This window comes from Doryrhamphus excisus, linkage group LG18 (genome assembly GCF_037039965.1).
Source record: "Doryrhamphus excisus strain RoL-2023G ecotype Guam linkage group LG18, RoL_Dexc_Guam_v1.1, whole genome shotgun sequence".
NCBI classification, from domain to species: Eukaryota; Metazoa; Chordata; class Actinopteri; order Syngnathiformes; family Syngnathidae; genus Doryrhamphus; species Doryrhamphus excisus.
In genome coordinates, this window is record NC_136374.1 from 3,695,334 (window position 1) to 3,717,903 (window position 22,570).

At 44.6% G+C, this 22,570-nt stretch overlaps 3 protein-coding genes across 7 annotated transcripts in view; 1 reads left to right on the plus strand and 2 right to left on the minus strand.

The window, feature by feature from the left end:
• Positions 1-3,447: 3,447 nt before the first annotated feature.
• nicn1 (nicolin 1) lies at positions 3,448-6,480 on the plus strand. Of its 2 annotated transcripts, none has more exons than XM_058055309.2 (7): positions 3,448-3,609; positions 5,248-5,394; positions 5,478-5,660; positions 5,719-5,832; positions 5,972-6,040; positions 6,125-6,235; positions 6,318-6,480. In XM_058055309.2, exons 2-7 carry the CDS (start codon positions 5,251-5,253, stop codon positions 6,357-6,359), a joined length of 663 nt encoding a protein of 220 aa, XP_057911292.2. In that variant the 5' UTR covers positions 3,448-3,609; positions 5,248-5,250; the 3' UTR covers positions 6,360-6,480. The 2 variants fall into 2 exon arrangements, with proteins under 2 accessions (XP_057911292.2, XP_057911293.2); XM_058055310.2 differs by lacking the exon at positions 3,448-3,609 and adding an exon at positions 4,892-4,995.
• A 2,467-nt stretch (positions 6,481-8,947) lies between these two features.
• On the minus strand, positions 8,948-17,761 carry grm7 (glutamate metabotropic receptor 7). Of its 2 annotated transcripts, none has more exons than XM_058054457.2 (10): positions 16,957-17,761; positions 16,432-16,648; positions 16,178-16,313; positions 15,958-16,112; positions 15,669-15,806; positions 15,274-15,474; positions 14,918-15,057; positions 12,315-13,250; positions 11,980-12,226; positions 8,948-9,021 (listed from the first exon to the last, which is right to left on the minus strand). In XM_058054457.2, exons 1-10 carry the CDS (start codon positions 17,446-17,448, stop codon positions 9,008-9,010), a joined length of 2,676 nt encoding a protein of 891 aa, XP_057910440.2. In that variant the 5' UTR covers positions 17,449-17,761; the 3' UTR covers positions 8,948-9,007. The 2 variants fall into 2 exon arrangements, with proteins under 2 accessions (XP_057910440.2, XP_057910442.2); XM_058054459.2 differs by having other exon boundaries at positions 16,432-16,563; positions 16,957-17,222.
• A 1,530-nt stretch (positions 17,762-19,291) lies between these two features.
• Positions 19,292-22,570, minus strand: part of rnf123 (ring finger protein 123) — a 40,226-nt gene continuing 36,947 nt past the window's right edge. For all 3 annotated transcript variants that reach the window (XM_058054453.2, XM_058054456.2, XM_058054455.2), the window contains 4 exons: positions 22,300-22,526; positions 21,383-21,477; positions 20,759-20,844; positions 19,292-20,676 (listed from right to left, as the gene is read on the minus strand). In XM_058054453.2, coding sequence (XP_057910436.2) covers positions 20,577-20,676; positions 20,759-20,844; positions 21,383-21,477; positions 22,300-22,526 — 508 coding nt within the window. In that variant the 3' untranslated portion in view covers positions 19,292-20,576. The remainder of the gene's footprint in view (positions 20,677-20,758; positions 20,845-21,382; positions 21,478-22,299; positions 22,527-22,570) is intronic.

Here is a 22,570-nt window from a genome sequence, read left to right on the forward strand (position 1 = left end):
ACTTGCTAGCAATGGCTCGTGTTGTATTTATGTGTGGTGTTGCCATGGAGATAGCAAAGGTGAAAGGTCAGTGAAGGTATGGAGTGAGTTTAAAGGAACATGTTCAATCCTGCCATTGATCCATTGTTCACGCTGAGGGCAGTGGGTAAAGTGGGGGTTGTGGGGGCCCTAAACGACGCCCTTGGGTTGGCTGGGCTGTGGAATGTGACAGCCGGGCCCTCATCTTCTGCTGAGTGAGTGAAGCTAATGTGTTAATACGAGGATGAACTCACAGCTAATTCGCTGCATTGTGTGTGCGGTATAATTGATGTTCCTGTGTTGTGATTGGCCAGGAAAGAAGATGAGCAGGAAAAAGAAGGGTTATGTAAATGATCTTTGGTGAGAATAAGCTCAGACAGAAAGATGTGCGCCGTTCCGGGAGGCGTTTATGAGCGGTCAGTAAAACGTGTGTTTGCTTGTAAACGCCTCCCAGGCTGTCAGACCTTCACACTATTGTCCCTACAGCAACGCCGCCACCCCCAACCTGAGCAAGACTAAGGAGCTTGTGGTGGGCTTTGGGAGCCTAACCAGGACCACCATTGAGGGGGAGGACACGGAGACATCCTGGTGCTCTGTTGCAATTCCATCCAGTTGTTATTTCGTACCTCATGCAAGACTCAGGGTTTCAGCAAGAAATCCTGTTATGGCGGTGAAGAAAACTCCAAAATATGACAAATAGTGATATAATAATAACATAAATTAAAGCTGTAAGCAGCCTTGAACACACCCCCACACCCCCACGCAACTCAGGGTTCACATACGTAAGTCAGGAAGTGGGCTTCAAGATCTAACCTTGTGGAACTGAGTTCTTAACGTTTACGGTTTAGTGGCGAATTGATTGAACAGGAAGTCATGAAGTCTGTGGTCAAAGTGACTAGGACTAGTTCACCCCTGGTTTTTGCCCCAAATTGCTGACTTCCTGTTTTTTTTTTTTAATCATAGGTTCTTGATACTTTTTCGTGCGTCCTGTCAGGGTCGACATCTCCACCAAATTTGTTGACATGCTGTGAAACTGGGTTAATTTTTTCCAAATTAAAGGGGAGCACTACTTGTTCATGTTTGGGATCCCTGAAGTAGCTGCGCTTGCAGATTGTGTTGCTCTAGCTCAGGGGTCTCAAACCCCAAATGTGGCCTGCAGGACACTAGTTTGAATCCCCCGCCTTGATATGAAAGTTTAATGTTAGTGCGGCCCGCGCAAGTTTAATATGGATGCTGTATGGTATCATGTACCCAGAAAAAATTATTACATTTGATTAATGTTCATGTTAAAGGTTAAATAACTGTTAAAAGTTATCCTCCCTATCCGTGTGGAAGTGGTAAGTTTTTGGCTATTTAAGTTTAAAGGAAATAACTTGGAGACTACCGTTTAGGTCGCTAGCTCTCTAGTTTACGAGTTAGCATGTGTCTCAAGACCCTGCAGTTGCACAATATGTTGTAAATAAAAAAGTATTCATGTGACTATAGTCGTGTTTTGTCATGTCTACAGGGCTCTAATAATGCTTTGTTCATTTTAATCTGAAAAAAATCATTTGTCTACCCACCAACTATATGTGGTTTCTTAATTTTTCTTTATTTGCCGTTTTATTATTATTATTATTATTATATTTATTTATTACCGATTGATTTTCTTTATTCTTGATTTGTTTATTTATTTTTTATTTTATTTTGTGCAGAAAAATAAAAAGTAAGATATTTGAGAACAGTGGAATGTTTTATCAGAGCTTTTCTTGTAGAAAATCGGTTTGAAAGAAGCGAAGAAAAAGTTTGTATATTTTTCTGTTTTTAATAAATGCGTTTTTTTTTTTTTTAAAACCTGATGCGACCCAGCCTTGCCCAGACCCTAGCTCCAGTGGCCCCCAGGTAAACTGAGTTTGAGACCCCTGCTCTAGCTCAAATAAATGACTGGTAGAAACATGCTAACACGGCTGCTCTCAGGCTGCGATGAGTGTACTGAAGAAGTGAAAGTCTTCCTTCTTCTCACCTGATGGAGATCTACCCAAACATTCCGGCTGGGCAGCCACTGTTGACACAACACACACACACACAGAAAGCATAGTGTATAGTCCAGTAGACGAGTGTTAGCTTGTCAGACTTCAGGTGCGACGTGGAGCGGCTACTTGGCCTCCATCACGTCGTCATGGTGATAAGAGCTTTCTACTTTTGTGTGTGTTTATTTTTGGTAGGGTCCCTGATGGGGCGTCGCCGAGCTGTCGGCAGACACGCTATTATTAGAAACACATTCCCGTCTCTTTTTACACGCCTCACCCAACATGGCCACGCTAACTTTATCCACAGACGCTAACAAGCTAGCGGGTAAAGTAGCACTTTTTGAAAGTGAAAAATGGCTTCTTGTAGTCATTGATCTCTGGCCTTCACAGCTTATGCCTCCCCAAATACACACAGATGCTAAAAGTCAAGCTAATGCTAACCTTTTCCTGTCCCTTACTGCTCTCACTGTGGTCATGTGGGTGTGGCTGACAGACAGGAGGAGACCTAATCCACACAGTCTAATGGTCCAGTGACCTTTGACCCTGACACAAAAGAATTGGTTGCATTCCAGCACCAAAGTCAGCCAAGGTCAAAGGTTGTTTTCCTGCCTTCAGTCCAACAACATCATCATCATCATCATCATCAGGCCTGGTTGCCTTGGTGACGCTCCCTTCCGTCACACACACACACACTCACCCCCACACACACACTTAATAATATGCAGTCAGGCCACGAGTTGGTAAAAGTCATGTGACTGACGTTTGATGTCTTCACACACACCACATACACACAGGTACACACTACACACATGTTTTTCACTTGTCTTTCTCTATGTGTGTGTGTGTGTGTGTGTGTACGTACGTGCTTGAAAGTGGAGAACATTCCTGAGCTTCCTTACAAAAGGCAGTGGTCCATTAATCTGAGTGTGACACACACACACACACACACAGGGATTAGGATGTTAAACACAGAAAAGAAAAGACGTAGAAGCTGTTAATTAGCATGAATACAAAAATTCTAATCTCTTTTGCAGGACCTTCTGGAACCTTCTCTCTTACACACACATCACCATAAACAATGATAACACACTTCTTCCACTCACTTTTCACAAGAAAAATGATAATGATTTGGAATGATTATTATTATTATTACAGTGCTATTACTAACATGATTTACAATAAACCAGCCTTTTGTCATACCCTGACCTTTGACCCAATAACACCCCGTCCATCCTTATAAGGTGATGTCTGTGTGCTATTTTAAAATTTGACAGGAGGCCAAAAAGCTGCAATGTCTGGTCAAAGGTCAAAGGTGAACATTCCACTAATGTTGATTAGTGCATTAAGAACACGTTCAGTATTTTATTTACACACACACACACACACACACACACACACACACACACACACACACAAGAAGCTTGTGCTTCCCCCTGCTGACCTTTCCAAGTGTAGCGTTACTAGGACACAACGCGTGTGTGTGTGTGTAAATATCCTGAGTGACACGAGTAGGATTTACGATGAATGTGATTATTTAAAGACAGGCATTTTGACATCAAGGGGCCTGCTGGAAGCACAAAAGGTAATGATTGACAGCAGCAGGTGGCCATGTTTGCCAGTGTGAGCTCACTGAAACTGTAACAAATGACAGTTAGCATAACAGTTAGCATAGCAGCGAGCATAACAGCTAGCCCAGAATCGAGCACAGTAACAAATACACGTTTTAACCACGTGATGTGTGTACATTATCCAACATGCTGATATACCTTTATATGTTGTGTCTGTGTGAAGAGGTGAGAGATTATTGATCACCGCGAGTTTTCGTTCGATGCCAACAGTACATTGTTTTACATTACACAGGTATTACAGACGCTGACCTTCAGACATCATTATTATCCACTCATCTCCGTTGAAATAATAATAATAATAATAATAATAATAATAATAATAATAATAATAATAATAATAATAATAATAATCATAATTATTATTATTATTATTATTATTATTATTATTATTATTATTATTATCTTATAATAATAATATTATTATAATAATAATATTATTATTATTATTATTATTATTATTATTATTATTATTATTATTATTATTATTATTATTATTATTATTGTTATTGTTATTATTATTATTATTATTATCTTATTATTATTATCTTCTTGTCTTCGAGGAAACAGTAAGCAGAAAGACCCTTCATCAGTAGCACGAAAAGCTAATAATTTAGCTCCGTTAGCACCCGTCAGAGGGATTAGCAGCATGGACACCATTTTAAAATAATAATAATAATAATAATATTATGATTATTATTATTATTATTATTATTATTATTATTATTATTATTATTATTAGGATTATTAGGATTATTAGGATTATTAGGATTATTAGGATTATTAGGGTTTGGGAAGGAAAGGTGTGACGGACAGGAAAAGAGAGAACCCGGATGTTAGTTAGTTGTAGGCGTGCGTTACAGCCGCAACAGTAGCCGTTGTTAAGAAGCTTGGTTCTTTTGTGTTCAATAAAAACAATAATAACAATACCGCAATCTTAACGAAGAACAAGCGACGTGAATGTATTTATGAGTGATAATAAATGAATAAAAATCGTCATAATGATTTTGTAATCTGAAGTATTAATGCTGCAGAAATGACTAACACGATGCAAGACTGCCCCCTGCTGAGTATAACAGGAGAAATACATTTTGAACATCATTCACTTTATATTACATGACCACGCGACCACTTCATTATGCCCACACGTCACTCTTAGTTTATTTCCTGCGATTTGACGTTATTTGTGAAAGTTTTTGGTGAAAGTAAAAGATTTTAAATAATCTCTCTTTGGTCGCTGCTGGCTCTTTAAGAACTCACCGTCACCATGGTTACATTCCGGAAGTAGCAGAGCATCGTTAGCTTGCTAACCCTGCGAGCATCTTCTTGTCTTCGAGGAAACAGTAAGCAGAAAGACCCTTCATCAGTAGCACGTAAAGCTAATAATTTAGCTCCGTTAGCACCCGTCAGAGGGATTAGCAGCATGGACACCATTTTAAAAGACAGAAAAAACTATTAATTCATGTTTACATTATATGTGTAACATAGACAAATACCTGTAAGAAAGGTCAGGTTTATGTGTATGTTTATGTCTCAAGTGACACATTTAATGATCATGTGTTAATCAGTTGAACGTTTGTTATGATTGCTTCTAGGACATGAGCGATGATGACGTCATCCAGCACATCACGTGCACTGTCAAACCTCCAGTATACCTTCACTTTGGAGACGTCAAGGTAGACTCCAGCCATTCGGGCGTCTGCGTGCTGGATGTCACCCTCCCCTTTGGAAAAAGTGTAAACGTAAGCAAGCACGCCTCGTACTGTGTCCCATGATGCTATTGTTTGTGTTAGCATGTTAGCATGTGTTAACATGTCATGGTCAGATTGAGGCTGTCGCCTTCAAGAACTACTACACAGCCTTCGTCAGTGTGAGGCTGCAGAGGCGGAGCCCCGGCCAGGAGGCAGTGGCGGCCAAGTGGGCCACGGCTGTCAGGGACCTCCCTCTTATGAAGAACCCCCATACCGAGGCGGGTTCGCAGGACTTCTATGCCATCCACCGGACCCAGGTGTGTGTGTGTGTGTGTCTGTGATGACACACGCTAACTTCCTGCTCCTCGCATTCAGATGCAAGTGGAGCCAGATCATGTCACGTCCTTGAGACTCATCCTGAGACAGCCGTCCTCTGCCTGGTTGACCTTCAACCTGGAGGACATCCGCATCTTCCCTCGCACGCAGACGGTCTCTCGTTTCACACATCCTTGCACTTTGTGTCCACCAATCAGCTGAATCAGTGTACTATTGATAACATGCTAACATGCTAACTTCTTAGCATGGGCACAGTGAAACAGGTGGTGACGATGATGACATCTTGTTTCAGGAGACTGGCAAGGAGCTCTCTGATTGGCTCTCTGCTCTGACGTTGGTTGACCGCCAACCTGACATGGAGGTACACGCTAACACACATAGCACATATAGACTATTTATACTTATGAGTGTGTTTTTTAAAACCCTGCCCCAACCCCACCATCAGGAGGAGGGTCTTCCGGACCCTCAGACAGTTTCGTGCAGCCTTCAGCAGATGTGGGCATTGACCGAAGTAATGCAGAGCAGTCAGAGTTCCGCCTCCATCGGGCGCTTTGATGTGAGTGTCACATGGGGCAATGTTTTTTTTTCTTAAAATAGTATCATAAATCAATACAACTCGACTCTTTGTATTTGTACAGGTGGAAGGATGCTACGACATCAACATTTTATCTGTGACATAACCATATTATACTCACGCTGTGCTATAGCTACTGTATTCTCTGTAACCATCATTCCATATGACACAAGTTAAATATGAAATAAATAATTGCAGACATGTGATGGGTGTATTCACTATATAGAAATATAAGATTAAGATATGCCTTTATTCGTCCCTCAGTGGGGAAATTTGTATACTGTATAAAGCAGGGGTCTCAAACTCAATTTACCTGGGGGGCACTGGAGCTAGGGTCTGGGTGAGACTGGGCCGCATCAGGTTTTCAAAAAAGAAACAAAAAAAAAAACGCATTCATTAAAAACAGAAAAATGAATACACTTTGCTTTGGTTCCGATTTTCTACAAGAAAAGCTCTGATAAAACATTCCACTGTTCTCAAATATCCTAATTTTTATTTTTCTACACAAAATAAGATGAAAACTAAATAAACAAATCAAGAATAAAGAAAATCAATCAATAATAAATAAATATAATAATAATAAAACGGCAAATAATAAAAACTTAAGAAACCACATATAGTTGGTGGGTAGACAAATGATTTTTTTCAGATTAAAATGAACAAAGCATTATTAGAGCCCTGAATACATGACAAAACACGACTATAGTCACATTTAGACATTTTTTATTTACAACATATTGCGCAACTGCAGGGTCTTTGAGACACATGCTAACTCGCAAACTAGAGAGCTAGCGACCTAAACGGTAGCCTTCAAGTTATTTCCTTTAAACTTAAATAGCCAAAAACCTACCACTTCCACACGGATAGGGAGGATAACTATTAACAGTTATTTAACCTTTAACATGAACATGAATCAAACGTAATATTTTTTCTGGGTACATGATACCATACAGCATCCATATCAAACTTGCGCGGGCCGCACTAACATTAAACTTTCATATCAAGGCGGGGGCCTCAAACTAGTGTCCTGCGGGCCACATTTGGCCCGCGGGCCGCGTGTTTGAGACCCCTGGTATAAAGAAAGAGAGACACACACGTGAGTTATGAAAAGTTATAAATATATTTGATACATCCTCTGACAAATCACAAGAAAGGGGTCAAAGGTCATGGTCCCACCACAACATTGTGCAAGCAATACAAACACATGCACACACACACACACACACAAACAGAAACAATACAACATAGAAAAGAAACATGCAGTGACAGGTCACATGACCTGTAGAGATCACATGCGTGATTGACTTACGGACACAGAGAAGTACATCAAAATGCGGTAGTGTCACGTGTAGTAGTAGTACCCACGTGTACTCGTACACTCAAACTGCTCAGTGCTGGACAGTTGCCACCATCAATAGTAGCCATCTTGGTTACGTAGCGGAAGAGGAGAGACTAAATCACGTAGTTGCAATTTATCATTAAAAATGATAGAAGTGGGTAAATATTGCAGTCATCATTTTTGGTAAGTGTGCCGCATCTGGTTGAAATATGATAATTTATTTGTGCAAAATCCCGCAAAATCTTCTAAACTAAGTGAAGCAACACGACACTTTGGCCTCCACATAGCAAAAATTGGTTGGAAATGCGTCATTTAATTTTCCTTTTCAGCATTTACACACACCTTACTGCACAACCATAAAGGTATAAAGTGATATTTTAACTTCAGGAACAAGGTTTCATTGAGGCGTGATGGTTGTTTTGAAAATAAACAACCCGGTCCTCCGGGTACTAGCTAATTGCTGGAAATACATCTATTTTGAGTACCGGTACTCCAAATAAAATACATCGATCGATTGGCCATACAACGGAGTCTTTCACTTGTGAGCACTGTCTGTCCTACAAGTAAACATTGTTATGTCAGAAACTCAACGAATGCGCTGCTCTTAATTTGAAAATCCAACACAAACATTCGCTTCCAGTTGATGTTGATGCAGCAGCAGCACCATTTGAATCACAGGTTGGACTTTGAACCTCCTATGTTGTATAGTGTCTAATGCAAGTACTGAAATCAAATCCAATCTGAGAAATTATGTCATACAGTGATAACAACGTAGAACACCACTTCCTGTTTACAACGTACGGCGGAAGTCTGTGACCAAATTTGGGGTCGAAATTAAATTCGGCAAGATCTCGCAAAAGCTTGTGTGTTTTTATCCATTAAAATTATTTCCCCCAAATAAAGTACATAGTGCACACAGTATACTTACTTTTAAGAGTACTGACCAAAGTATTTAATTTTAGACACAAATAGAAATAAAGTAGATAAAGGACATGCAGAAAGTATTTAGTGACACCTGTGGTCAACACGGGAAACTACATCAATATTCCGTATTGGACATAAATAACATAAACACATAAATAGCCCTTACACGACCTCTTTCTCTTCCGCTTTAGCAAGCTAATAGAATGAAATAAACCCCGCCCACCACAGAGCGTCAACCATATTTGGTCACGTGTTGTCTACATTCATTCGATTTGTGTGAAAAGTCAAGAAGGAAGCATTCTTGTAGAGAAGACATACGCCCCCTGCTGGTGACACGCCGACAGAGCAGACAGCAAAGATGTTTGCCCTGGCAGATAAACGTTGGTTTCGTCCACCACGAGCAGACAAGCTGACAGGAAGTTGCCAGGAAATTGTTTCTTCTCAGGAGGAGACACGACAAAATCCACTGACGGATGGAAGATGGAATAAGGTCAAAGGTCACCTGCTGACACACAAACACTTTCATTGGGGTTGTGTGAGGAGAAAGAAGAAAGCTGTCACCAACGACGTAATTAGCCTGTCAGGAGATGATTTCACTTCAATGCTTCATTTGATGCATGTCAATGATTGACACATAGACCGTCCAATGACTGCAGCCCGCTCTTGGCATATTATTATTCATTCATTCATTCATTCATTCATTTTCTACCGCTTTTCCTCACGAGGGTCGCTGGAGCCTATCCCAGCTGTCTTCGGGCACGAGAGGCAGGGTACACCCTGGACTGGTGGCCAGCCAATCACAGGGCACATATAGACAAACAACCATTCACACTCACATTCATACCTATGGACAATTTGGAGTCGCTAATTAACCTAGCATGTTTTTGGAATGTGGGAGGAAACCGGAGTACCCGGAGAAAACCCACGCATGCACGGGGAGAACATGCAAACTCCACACAGAGATGGCCGAGGGTGGAATTGAACCCTGGTCTCCTAGCTGCAAGGTCTGCGCGTTAACCACTCGACCGCCGCACCGCCCGCATATTATTTATTGATTTATTTATTTGGGCAAATATATGAAACATTACAGTGCATTTCTTACATCAATGAAAATATAACTTTCCATTATTTACATTTGTATTCAACTATCTGATCACAAGCCAAAAAGGAGTAGGCTGAAGCAAAAGCTTATAAATGCCTACCCCTTTTTACAAGTCTTGTTTTCCCCTGTTATTATTATTATTGTAATATTATTATTGTTATTATCATTATCATTATAATCTTTATCATTATTACCATTATTATAATCATCATTAATATTACCATTTTCATCATTATAGTCGTAACAATTTTTGGATTTTTTTAAAAATTATTTAATTTTCCAGACTTCATTGCTTCTTGTAGAGTGCTGTATCATTCCATCTGTTGTTTTCTGAAATCCGCAGTATTTGTGCTTTTATTGTCAATTTATTAGCCCACTTCCCCCCCCTAAGTGTAACATTTCCATATCATTTTCTGGATTGCATGTGTCTAATCTTGTGCATTAAAAAACAAGAACTTGTGATCAACCCAAACATCAGTTTCTTCTTTTTAAGTCCTACCTGAGGTTTTTAGACGTGCTTTTTAGTTTGTGTGTGTCTCGTCTTGTGCATTAAAAAGCAAGGTTTTAGGTCTGTGCTCAAACCGATGACCAGCTCCAGCCCCAGTCTTCACTTGCTGTGCCTAATCTGGGTTGTTTGTTTACATTGTATTTTATTGTATTGTATTGTAATGGTTGTTGTATTTTCATGTATGTAGATCAGTGTTTTTCAACCTTTTTTGAGCCACGGCACGTCTTTTACATTGGAAAAATCTTGTGGCACACCACTAACCAAAAATGTTACATAATGTCACCACGACCTCACACGTGCATCAATAAGTCTATGGGAGGAACAAGGTAGGTGTTGCCACACGGACCAATATTACATTGCTCTGCCAGTCTTTACACCACAGACACTCCACAGTAGCCACGTTTTTACATCACCACTTTTTCCAGTTTTTCTCTTTCCGAATGACCTTTCGGGAAACAATGGTATTCATGGAAAGGAATATTCCAATCTCTTGTCTACATGCGCCGTGAAAATCAAACAGAATAGTCAATAGGGCATGCCCAGTAAAACGTAAACATCAACATCACGTGATACCGGCTTCCCCGGTATTTCTTTCACTTGTTGGAATAACTCCATATTGCCAGTTTTTCGTCTGTCCAGTCTTGAAATTTAGTTTGAATGAAAAACAAAGTGGTTAGCGCGCAGACCTCACAGCTAGGAGACCAGGGTTCAATTCCCACCCTTGGCCATCTCTGTGTGGAGTTTGCATGTTCTCCCCGTGCATGCGTGGGTTTTCCCCGATACTCCGGCTTCCTCCCACATTCCAAAAACATGCTAGGTTAATTGGCGACTCCAAATTGTCCATAGGTATGAATGTGAGTGTGAATGGTTGTTTGTCTATTCGTGCCCTGTAATTGGCTGGCGACCAGTCCGGCCTCTCGCCCGAAGACATCTGGGATAGGCTCCAGCACCCCCCGCGACCCTCGTCGGAAAAGCGGTAGAAAATGAATGAATGAATGAAAAACAAACTTTGCTTAGTCCAGTGCCGATTGCTGGCCTCCATTTTTAAAAGTGAAGAACGTCTGGATCTGCGTGTTACGTCATATCTGAGCATGCGCTGAAAGAACGCACCCAGGATAAATTTAAACAGGAAAAGATCAAATTCAATCTTGCTAATATTTTATAATTAAACTCAGGACATGTTTTATATAGATATATATTTTCTTTTTAAATAAAACTGCACTTGTGAATAAAGTATAGAAGGGTTTAGATTCTGGTTCACAGATGGCGGTAATGCACACGAAAGCTGCTTGCCAACCGCCAATAAACAACAGAAGAAGAAAAACACCACAAAGAAGAACGCACCCTGACAACTTTCCGTTTGAGCGGGTACAAGATACCTCAATCAGATTGGTTAAAGGAATATTCCATCCCTGTTCAATTCTTTCCGTTTGAGCAAATAAACCAAATGCAATTGGAATATTTGGGTCCATGTATACTATTGACATAATGGCTATTGACATAATATTTGCAAATGATGATTAATAAATGTTAATTATAAAAAGTGATATTGGATAATTCCTCACGGCACACCTGACGCTTTCTCAAGGTACACTAGTGTGCCGCGGCACAGTGGTTGAAAATCACCACTCTAGAGGATTGGTTCAAGAGCCTTTGAGCCTCAGGCTCCTTCGCCACCAGAGAGGTGACGTTCCACGTCCTCAGAGCTACTTTCTGCAATCAACGATCGGACCTCCAAGGTAAAAAATATGGAAAACATATATGTATAACGTATATGTATACCTGTGTGTATACCGTATGGGTACATCATTGGCGTATGATAAGATAAGATAAAATAAGAGAGCGTAACTCACTGCTGGCGTCCATGTTGTGACAGAGTTGGGTCTTGGCCTCGCCATTGGGTCGCTCGCTGACCTTGTGAGCCAGTCGGGACGACGCAGCAGCTGCCGTCACCACCGCCTTGAAAGACCGCCTCTTCTGGGTCACGTTGAGTTCAGGGTGGAAGATGATGACGTACACCTTGGGAAGGAAGAGCATTCCCAACGGCACCGAGGCGCTCAGGCTCATGGAGATGGTCAGAGCGGTGGTCTGGATGTAAAGCTGGAGGCCCGCAAACAAACAAATCCTCACTGAGCTACCTGTCCGTCAAATTGTGGGCGGGTAACACGCACACGCAGCTGCGACTCACCTTATGGGCAGAGCGCGGCGTTCCGAAGAAGATGGGAATGAAGGCGAGCCAAACGATGCAGGTGGTATAGACGGTAAAGCTGATGGCTTTGGCCTCATGGACGCCATCGTGCAAGTGGCGCGTCTTGATGGTGTAGGCGGTGCACGTGACCATGAGGAGGAGGCTGTAGCCCAAGGTGCAGATGGTCTGCAGGTCGCCCATGTCGCATGTCAACATACCGCGTGCTAAACGTGCTTCCACGCTCTTGCGCTGCTCGTAGTCGACGACGGTGTGGGGCGGGGTCACAGCAATCCACAGCAGCGTGGCCAGCAGCTGGACGGCAACGAGGCCACAGACCACGGTGAGCTGCGAGGTGGGGCTGACAAAGCGGGCGGCCGCCGCCGACCTCTTGCTGCGCTCAGAGATGGCATAGATGTGGTGTGTTTTGGCAAACATGGCGGCATAACTGATGCACATTCCCAATCCCAAAAAGATCCGCCTGAGTGCGCACACGCCCGTGTCCGGCTTGGCGACCATCGGGAAGGTGACGATGTACGACAGGAAGATCCCAGCGAGGAGCACGTAGCTCATCTCTCGGCCAGACGCGCGCACCACGGCCGTGTGGTTGAAGCGCACAAAGGCAGCCATGGCGGCCAGCGTGGTAGCAATACCCAGCGTGGCGAGGAGAACGGGGATGAGCGCCCACAGCGAGTGCCATTCAAGGTGGATGACGGGGATGGGCTGACAGGAAGTGCGGTTGGCATCGGGCCGCATGTTGAAGGCACACAGCTTGCACGTGAACTCGTCCTGTTGATACTGGTACCCGTCGCAGCGCTCACAGTGCCAGCAGCAGGCCACGCCCCTTGCCAGCTTCTTCCTCTCGCCCGCCCGGCACGGAAGGCTGCACACCGATGAGGGAACGCCGCGCTCGCCGTGGCCCCACTGCATATCCTCCACCTGAGGACAAGGAATGCATGACATGTCATTTGTTGTCTATGCACCTCCTGCGTGTAAATAGCATCATAAAATATGGCTGACAAGGGGTCATTCCAAATTCTGTTGCTATGCTAACATAACCACAGCACCTTAATAATCATACCCATTCTAAAATTAGAACCAGGAAACATTGAGCCTGGTTTTCCCTCGCCTGGACGTGGGTCACCGGGCTGGACTGGTTCAAGAGTCTTGAACCAGTCATGATGTGCGATATATATCACTATATTGACACTTACTATGGTACCCATTATGGCATTGGATGCTCATATAAAAAAATAAAAAATAAAAATAAGTAATAATTAAAAAAATATAAATTTAAAAAATATGAATAAAACAATTTAATTAAAAAATGTATGAAATAAAATTAAAACCAAAACTTAAATTATATTTGGAAAGCAGGAAGTGAACAAATGTAACAGTTAGTGATTGTAAAAGTACCAGATGGAGGGGTAGGATTTAATAAGCTCTGCTTCTTCCTACTCCTTTTCCTACTCCTCTTCCTACTCCTTTTGGACATGTGGAACTGGGAACTGATTACCATTATGTTGGAGTTGAACCCAGTCAACGAGAGGGTAGTTTCCCTCCGCATTTGGGTGGGGGAACAAAAAGTCCTGATTGTTGTCTGCACCTATGCTCCAGTTCAGATTCCCCGCCCCCTCTGGAACCTTAGAGTGCGCAGAATTCATTTGCCACCCCTGATGTGAAATGTGAACCTGAGCGATGGGTATTGGACTTCTGGCTCCCATAGTGGGGGAGGATACCTGTCGGACCCGGCAGGCCCAAATGCATTGTGAGGGTGTCTTGTCCCTGTCGCCTGTCAGAAGGAGGACTACCTCCACTACTCTACTGTAATGTTCACTGTAATGGAAGGGAGCAGATATTGGCTTCTAAAGGACCATGTTCAATGCCTTCATTGTTGTGGTTATAAGGTGGTCGGTGCCTGTCATGGTGGTAATTCTAGAACCCTTTGATGGATGGAGTCCTATTGGGTCTTTTGGCAGGCATTGGCAGGCATTGGCAGACCCGGCGGTCTGTGGCTCTGGTAGTCGGCGACAGACAAGGGAGGACCCAACAGAGGACTCGCTATCTCTGGAGGTGAGGTTGCTGAGGTGGTCGATAACGTCCTCGGTAGCAGGACCCTGGGCATGGATGAGATCCGCAATCGCACACAACTGGGACATCTGGGACGGTGCCTCTGGATTAGCGGACCTGAATCGGGACCAAATCCCATAGCAGTAGCAGTGTGTTCTTTGTCCTGGTTGTGGAACTATGGACTCTATACTCTTGGCAGGGTCCTTAAGGGTGCATGGGAGTGCTTCAGAAAATTCCTTGAGGAATCCCGGGGCGGGGTATTCTGGAATATGGGGTACTGTGCCACCCTAATGATAATAACAGCTACAATAATAATTATAATAAGTAATGTACATACCATGATAGCTGAGCCATTTTCCAAATGAAGCTGCTAATCTGAGAGGAACATTCCGATCCCTTTCACTCAGTGTCCCATGATCCCTATGAGATAATCCCATTTTTCCTCCTTTCATTCTTCACTTGAATCTATCTTTTCCTTAGCAATACTGGATGTGGAGTAAAAAATGTGCTGCCATGTTTTGATATGAAAAACTGACATTGAGCTGCAGAGTTTCCATCCATTGTCCGACGACGCGGTATCCTGGCCCGCTGGCGTTGTTCCACTGGTACTGGAAGACATCATAGTGACCGGGGGCGTCGCCGTTCCGATTGAACATCACGGAAGTACCTGCACTTCCTGTACATGAAAGACGTTGAATAAGACATTATTTAAAAATATTTATCCATGTTGGCGTGACGTTCGTCATGTAAGTATATGCGTGTGTGTGTTTGTGTATTAGCGTGTGCTGGCAAACATTATGATGATTATGATGAATTCATGATGTATGGATTTATACTGCTTTTAACTTGATTATTCATATTCCTGATGATTCCCTGTGTGTGTGTGGCTCACCGTTGAAGCTGACAGTGCGGATGTACTTGAGCAGTTTCTTGCCACTGGCCATCTCCATGTCAGGACAGAGGGCGGAGTCTGGGGGGCAAAGGTCAGCATGCATGTTGTGCAACGCGTAGGCCATGGCGTACACGGCGTCCATCACAAACTGCACTTTAGCCTCTTGCTCGTACTTGGAGTCCATGCCAATCCGTTCCTGACCTTTAGATCAGAACAAATCAACACAGCATTTGTGTCACATGACCTAATAACACGGCTTCACTTGTTTTTACGCTTGTTCAATCGGGTTAGGATGGCCACAGTTTGACACTGGAACAGACTATTTGCACGACCACACTGTGGACACTCTGCTGCGTCAGACTAAACACACTCACACAGAGCATGTGCATGCTCACCGGTGCACTTCCTGGAGGCGTGGCGTGGGGTAGCAGTGCTGGTCAGCTGACAGCGGAAGTTCTCCTCCCAGAACTCAGCAAACCAAACATTCCTACGGTTGTTCTCCAGTGTGCGTGACGTGAAGTACGCATCAAAGCCTGCACACACACACACACACACACTTGTTGAGACTGCTGATGTTGTTGCCATAGCAACCAAATCCAGGAATAATGTGATTTCCAGCAGGAAATGAGAGCATCCAGTTCTCCTTCATGGGTTTATTGATTGGTTGATTGATTGGAGAGTTACCGCTGATGGTGGCCCTTTTGGGCAGTACGGTGATGGCGCCGGCGGCAGCATCCTCCAGCTGATGGACGGGAGCATTGTTGGCCCCCCAGCTGTCAGAACCAATCCACAGGAAGTGACCCACCTGCTGCGCTCGCTTGCTGGCGCTCAGAACACCTCTGGAACACACACACATTGTGAGTATTGGGTATGTGTGCGTGTCACATGACCCCCACACGGGTACCTGATGTCATCATCGGAGGCGAAGAGGATGACCGCTCGGGCGGCGGGCGTGTCTAGCAGAAGGCGGATGACCTTGTCAAAGTGGGAGGAGTCAGAATGGTGTGGGATCTTCACAGACTGAGCCACACACGTTCCACCTGAGGACCAAAGGCATGCTAATGCTAACAGTTGAAAGCGCATCCGTTTTCACATGACTAACACACAGTCGGCTGTCAATCACTTCCTGTGACGGAGATCAAAGGTGATAAATCTTACCTTGGTCTCGAGAAAGCTGCAGGAAGGCGTCCACGCCCTTCTCGCCGTAACTGCCCTCCGATGCCACGGTGGACACGTACGTCCATCCCAGCACCTTGACAAGGTCCAGCATGGCCTGAGCCTGGAAGCCATCTGGAGGAACCACGCGAGAGAAGAAGTCGTAGCGCCGCTCGTCACTCAGCTCGGGCGCCGTCGACGCGTAACTGATCTGTGGAATCTGATCACAACATGATCATGAAAACCTCTTCTTCTGCAGACGGTGAAGATCAGTTGATACAGCAACAAGAGACAACAACAAAACTATGAAAAAGGTTTACGGTTATGGGTTATCAAAATTGGGTTAGATGGTAAATTAGGATTAGATTAGGTGGGATTAGTATTAGTATTATAAAGAAAGCGACAGTAACGACACGCCCACTAGACAAGCTAATGAGACCTGCTCCCAATTGAAGCTCTGCCTCCCTGGCACCCACGTGACGCCCGGCCCGCCAACAGGTGTGCATGCAGAAAGTGAGCGGACGTTACCTGGAAGAGGCGCAGGATGTTGGCCACCATGATGGACACGGAGCTGGCAGACGCTCCGACCACGCCTACCACCTTCTCGTCCTCCACGAAGACCGGCGCGTCTCCGTCTGTGCATCGCACGTCCGACGTGTCCTTCTGCACGAGCGCTTGCACGAACGTCAGCGACTGCTCGAGCGCGTGCGTGTCCCGCGAGCACGTGTCGAGCACGCGCGCGCCCAGCGTGATGTTGGGGAGCAGGTGCTCGTCTGCGTTGATGACGTCCAGCGCGTACATCATAGCCTCCAGGCGCTGGATGCCGGTTTCCTTCTTCAGGTCCCCACAAGGGGGGCCGCCGGGGACCCCCTTGGCGTGGACGGGGAACAGCCCCCCGAGCGTGACGTCACCCTCCACTCGGATGGAATGTGGCGCCAAAAGATCCTGGCTGTGTGCCAGCTGCACGCACGTGTGCACGAGCCACACGAGGCTGAGGGGCGCGGGTTCCGGGCTACCCATGACTGGACCCCAACACCCCCGTCCGGGCCCCAGTCCAAACGGTACTCACTCAGGATAACTGGCGCCACTTCATTCCTTCCAACTTGCCAGCGAAAGCAAAAAGAAAATAAAATGTTGGGGAGGGGTGGGAGGGGGGACCCGCCAAATGCTCACGGGCTCTGCGCTCAGTGGCGGTGTTGATGCGGCGGCCGCACGCTAGCCCACGTTGCGGGTCCGCGCTTGTGAGCGTGCGTGTGAGCGAGAGGAAAGGAGCCGTGCACGCGCGCACCCACCAAGACGTGCAGGCTGGCGATGTTGATCTCTAAAAGAAGAAAAAGCGGCGAGGGAACGGCGGGAGATTCTCTCTAAAGCGCCAACGGCGCGGGGGCGGGTGTGTGTGTGTGTGTGTGTGGGGGGGGGGGGGGGGGCGTTCGCTCGTGAATGAGGATCTCTGCAGCAACCACCTGTCACCTCCTCCTTAGTTTCAACTACCATGACGTCATCAGCCATATATATATATATATATATATATATATATATATATATATATATATACACACATATATATACATATATATACACACACATTTACATACATCACATGATGATTTAAAGTATAATGCTGATTGGATGTCATTTATCTGTTAGTGGGTTTGTGAAATAACGGAGGCGTGGCCTCTGGAGATAAGCAAAATCTGGACAAGCTAACAGGAAGTCATTGTCCTCCACTTCCTGTATTCACGTATTGACATGATGGACCAATCTAAATAAGTCCTCCAACACTCACAAGTTCATAAAGTGTTTCCATGACAACAATAACACCCCCCCTCAGGTGTCAGTGATAAGAAAGAAATCACCAATAATGAGGAAGATGACGACAGGAAGGAGAGAGGGAGAAAATCTATAGTACACTCCGCTTCCTCCGCCTCCTTGTTATTGATGTTGATGTTATTGTTATCACAACGCACACACTACGGTGGTGGCCTGTTAACACAAGAGGAGGAGGAGGAGGATGAGGAGCCTTCACTCATGTTGAATTCCTTCATTCTGCATCCTGTTGCCATGGCAGCACTGTGTGCTGGACACAGGTAGCGCCTTGTAATCCGGCTAGCATGGACAGCATAGTTAATATCTATTTAATAAAAGGGATATGAATCTCAGGTCCCCTCCATAATGTCTGCCACTCCTATTGCTGTCAATAGGACTTGTACTTGTTAGCTACCAATGTACATGATCTTCATCAGGATTCTCCTGCACGATGCAGGATTTATGCCTTCCAGATCAACCACATATACCAGCTCTTATAAGAGTCCTCATTGACAAGTTCCATGAAGTGAACAGACAATAAGGAGTAGCTGTGTGTAGCTAGTGTCACGAGAAGCTTCTGGAGAGCACAATGAAGACATCATGGCGTCTCCTGCCATAGCAAGCGGCGGGTCCAGCCGGGGCTCCTTTTTACCATTAAGGGTGTGCAGCATTACGACCGTGTCCCCAAGGCAGAGGTCCATCAGAGAACCAACCAAGCCAACATCATCCAGATGTGATGCTGGGCATGCTTCCACATGCTCCACTGCCCACCTGAACCATCATGGAGTTCCACACTCAGCAAAGAAGTGTGACTGCCTGCACACACACACTCTGGATCATACTGTGATTTTGGTGCTATGCTCTGTGAAGGTTGTCATGGAGACGTCAATACACCTTTCCATATACAACATGTAGTGCAGCGGGTGTCCTGCAGGGAGCAGCAACGGACTGTAGAAGCTTTCTGCCCAAGGCCTTTCTGAGAAAACACAACTTTCTATGTTGCGTCACGTGACAACACACACACACACACACACACAATAAACCCAAAGTTTCAATGCTCCTTTCTCTCATCCTCCATCCTTCGCTTTTATTTTCTCCCCGTGTACAAATACCACCTCACCTAGTGTAGTCGGAATGAGCGTTGTGTATGATAGTGTCCTGACAAAAAAGTATTGTTTTGAATAAATAATTTAATGCACGCGCACACACACACACATCAGTCTACAAGTTCTATGACATTAAACACTGAATGGTGTGTGTGTGTGTGATGCCAGCTGGCTGACGCCCCAGAGGGAGGAAAAACATCAGAGTGAGAAGTTGCTTTAGTGAGGATTTGATCCTGGCATTTGTAATGTGTGTGTGTGTGTGTGTGTGTGAGAGAGAGAGAGTCAGAGAGAGAGAGAGAGAAAGGAAAGTAAATACGTGTGTACGAGGCATTCATCCACTACATCGATGTATTGATTTATATTCCTATGATCCAACTCTCATCAATCTGTGCTCAGCATGTTGCCATTCCAGACAACATATGAATCTAATATCTTTTAAAATGTAAACAATTTGCTCTCAAAATTGCTCTCACTTCTGGATTACTTGGGGTAGAGAAGTGAATGAGGAATCATGTTTTATCAGGTAGAATTAATCACAGACTAGATGAATTGCTGTTTATGTGTTGGTTCATATCCATAATTAATGTATACTTGATTCCCTTACAAAAACTTCACAGTCAGACTGGTTGAAGTTTTGGCTAAAAAGTGACTGAATCGTTTCGGCTGTTATGAACCAATATGGTCCTTGAATTGTTTCGGCAAAAACGAATCGTAATACACACTACGAGTGTGTACAAAAAGAAAATTGAATTCATTCAGAATGTTTGAAGATGTGGTGTAAATGGTACCGACGGGCTACAGAATATTTTAGGGAGGCTGAAGTGAAGTGCCGACAAATTCAACATAAAGTGTCCAGAATACGATTTAAAATCAATAATCATGTCATAATAATCATTATTCCCTTAAATACGATGATGAATGTGTCACTGTACTGATGACTCGGACAGAATTAGGAATCTGAATATGAATTCAACATAAATCTATAATCCTGTCTGCAGACTGGCCAGAAATGATGACATCATTTGATTGGCCAATGAGCGGGGCTTTTAAAGGCTGTGATGTCCTATTGGTTGGTGGTGTTTTTATGTGGACACAGCTCGACGTGGAAGTTTGCGTGGAAGCGTCACATTAAGAACAAATCCTGCTTCCTCGTGCAGAAAGTGTGCGCACACGTGTGTGTGTGTATGTGTGTGAGAGAGAGAGAGACTACCAAAACCAACGTTAGTCTGGTGTGTGTTAGGCAGAAGTGGGCTTGCAGTAATCGTCCACAGCGGTGATGGTGGCCTTGCAGAAGAAACAGTCCTTGTTGTTCATCAGGTGTTGGTTGATGCACGCTCTACACAAACACAAACGCCAAGGTCATTCCCAGCATGCTTTGCGGCAACACAACAAAACGGGATAACGAGCTGGCGACTGACTTGCAGGACTTGTGCGAGCAGGGTTCAAAGATGGCCGAGATGGAGTGAGCGTAGCAGATGGGGCAAAGGTCATCCTCGCTTGTGGGCTGAGGGTAGAAAAACACGGCACACAGACACTCTGTTAGCATGGCACTGACGCGTGTTTACATTCAACTTAGGCAGCTGTTAACTAAACAGTGAGGATGTTGTGGTGTTTAAAGGAATCGCCGACAGGTTTTCAAACAGTGGGAAAATTTGGGAGAAGCTCCAGATGGCGTCTGCGACTGGCACGCCATCATAAACATGGCGTCTGCTGCCAGCATGCTACCAAAAACACGATGGATGCTTGTTCTGGAGTATGATCGCATCCATGCCAGCAGCCCAGCATTTTTATTTGGCCTATGAGCAAGGAAATATAGTTATTAATTACTGTTTTTGACGTGATTATTATGTTTTTTCAACGACTTTCTGCTCTCCAATCGACGTGTTGATCTGCTGAGGCCACACCTCCCCCGTGACATGACACTAAATCAGCAAAAAAAAGCCCTCCAATAAGAGTTATTCAGTGGGTAATCATGTCGGGTATGTACAGGAAGTCCTGTTATAAAGATGATTGACAGCAAAGGAAGTGATGACATCACTGACCGCCGTGCTGGCCGCAGCCTGTTGTGATTCTTCAGTGAGAAACGCCAACATGAGCTCCACCTTCTGCTTCTCCTCCTGGCTGATGTAGTCACTGTCTGTTGGCGGGAAAATACAAACACATGCCTTGATGCCAACACCAGCAAGAAACCAATCAATCAATCAATCAATCAATCAATACGGCAGCAGGGGGCGCTCATGTATGTGTCGTGCTGGATGATACAAGCGTTTCCAACTCACACCAAATGTTGCATCAAGCTGACAGTGACATCAACACGTTTTACAAAATCCAGTAGTAATCCCTCATTTATTTCGGTTAATTGCTCCCACAACCTGCTGTGATGAGTCCATTTCCACCAAGTAGGAATCCTTATAGATAAACTGAATATTTTCAGAAACCTGTTGAACGTTTAACACTGTTAAACATCATTAGAGCCCTCTAGACATTAAATAACACCCCTATAGTGACTTTTACATTCATTTTACACAATATAGAAGACATTCATTCATTCATTTTCTACCGCTTTTCCCTCACGAGGGTTGCTGTCTTCGGGCGAGAGGGGGGGTATACCCTGGACTGGTGGCCAGCCAATCACAGGCTACAACCATTCACACTCACATTCATACCTATGGATAATTTATACTACAAACGCCACACAGAGATGGCAGAGGGTGGAATTGAACCCTGGTCTCCTAGCTGTGAGGTCTGCGCGCTAACCACTAGACCGCTGTGCCGCCAATATAGAAGACATAATAAGAGAAAATAAAACATAAATAATATGTATAGACTTGTTCCTTCTTTACAGTACTTCCTGTGGCGACAATTATGTCATCAATGTAACATTACTGACACCCAGTGGCCAAACAAGGACGCCTCAACAGAAGCAGAAAAAGAAGATGATGATGTGTGCATCACTTACATGCGTGCAGAGAGAAGTGTTTACGCTCCAACGAGCCGATGGCTCCGGAGGCAGAGGGTAGGGGCGGAGCCACAGAGGACGCCAGGGCGCTCACGACCGGACGGCTGCCAGTGGAAAGCAGTGGCGGCGCTGAGCCGCACGAGTCTCCTCCCTCTCCTAGAAGGTGCTGGATGGAGTGAAGCTGGAAGCACGGGTCCGACAGCAGCACGGATGCCGCCCGGGACGTCCTGTGAGAGGAGAGACAGACGTGACACAGACATTATCAAGGCGC

Excerpts from the sequence above, each read along its gene's own strand:
- nicn1 (XM_058055309.2), top strand. The coding sequence starts at position 5,251 with ATGAGCGATGATGACGTCATCCAGCACATCACGTGCACTGTCAAACCT. Across the intron at positions 6,041-6,124 it reads ACCGCCAACCTGACATGGAG|GAGGAGGGTCTTCCGGACCC; the intron begins GTACACGCTAAC and ends CCCCACCATCAG. Across the intron at positions 6,236-6,317 it reads CCTCCATCGGGCGCTTTGAT|GTGGAAGGATGCTACGACAT; the intron begins GTGAGTGTCACA and ends GTATTTGTACAG.
- grm7 (XM_058054457.2), bottom strand. The coding sequence starts at position 17,448 with ATGGGTAGCCCGGAACCCGCGCCCCTCAGCCTCGTGTGGCTCGTGCAC. Across the intron at positions 15,058-15,273 it reads CCGCACTGTCAGCTTCAACG|GAAGTGCAGGTACTTCCGTG; the intron begins GTGAGCCACACA and ends TTTCATGTACAG. Across the intron at positions 12,227-12,314 it reads CGCCGCGCTCTGCCCATAAG|CTTTACATCCAGACCACCGC; the intron begins GTGAGTCGCAGC and ends GCGGGCCTCCAG.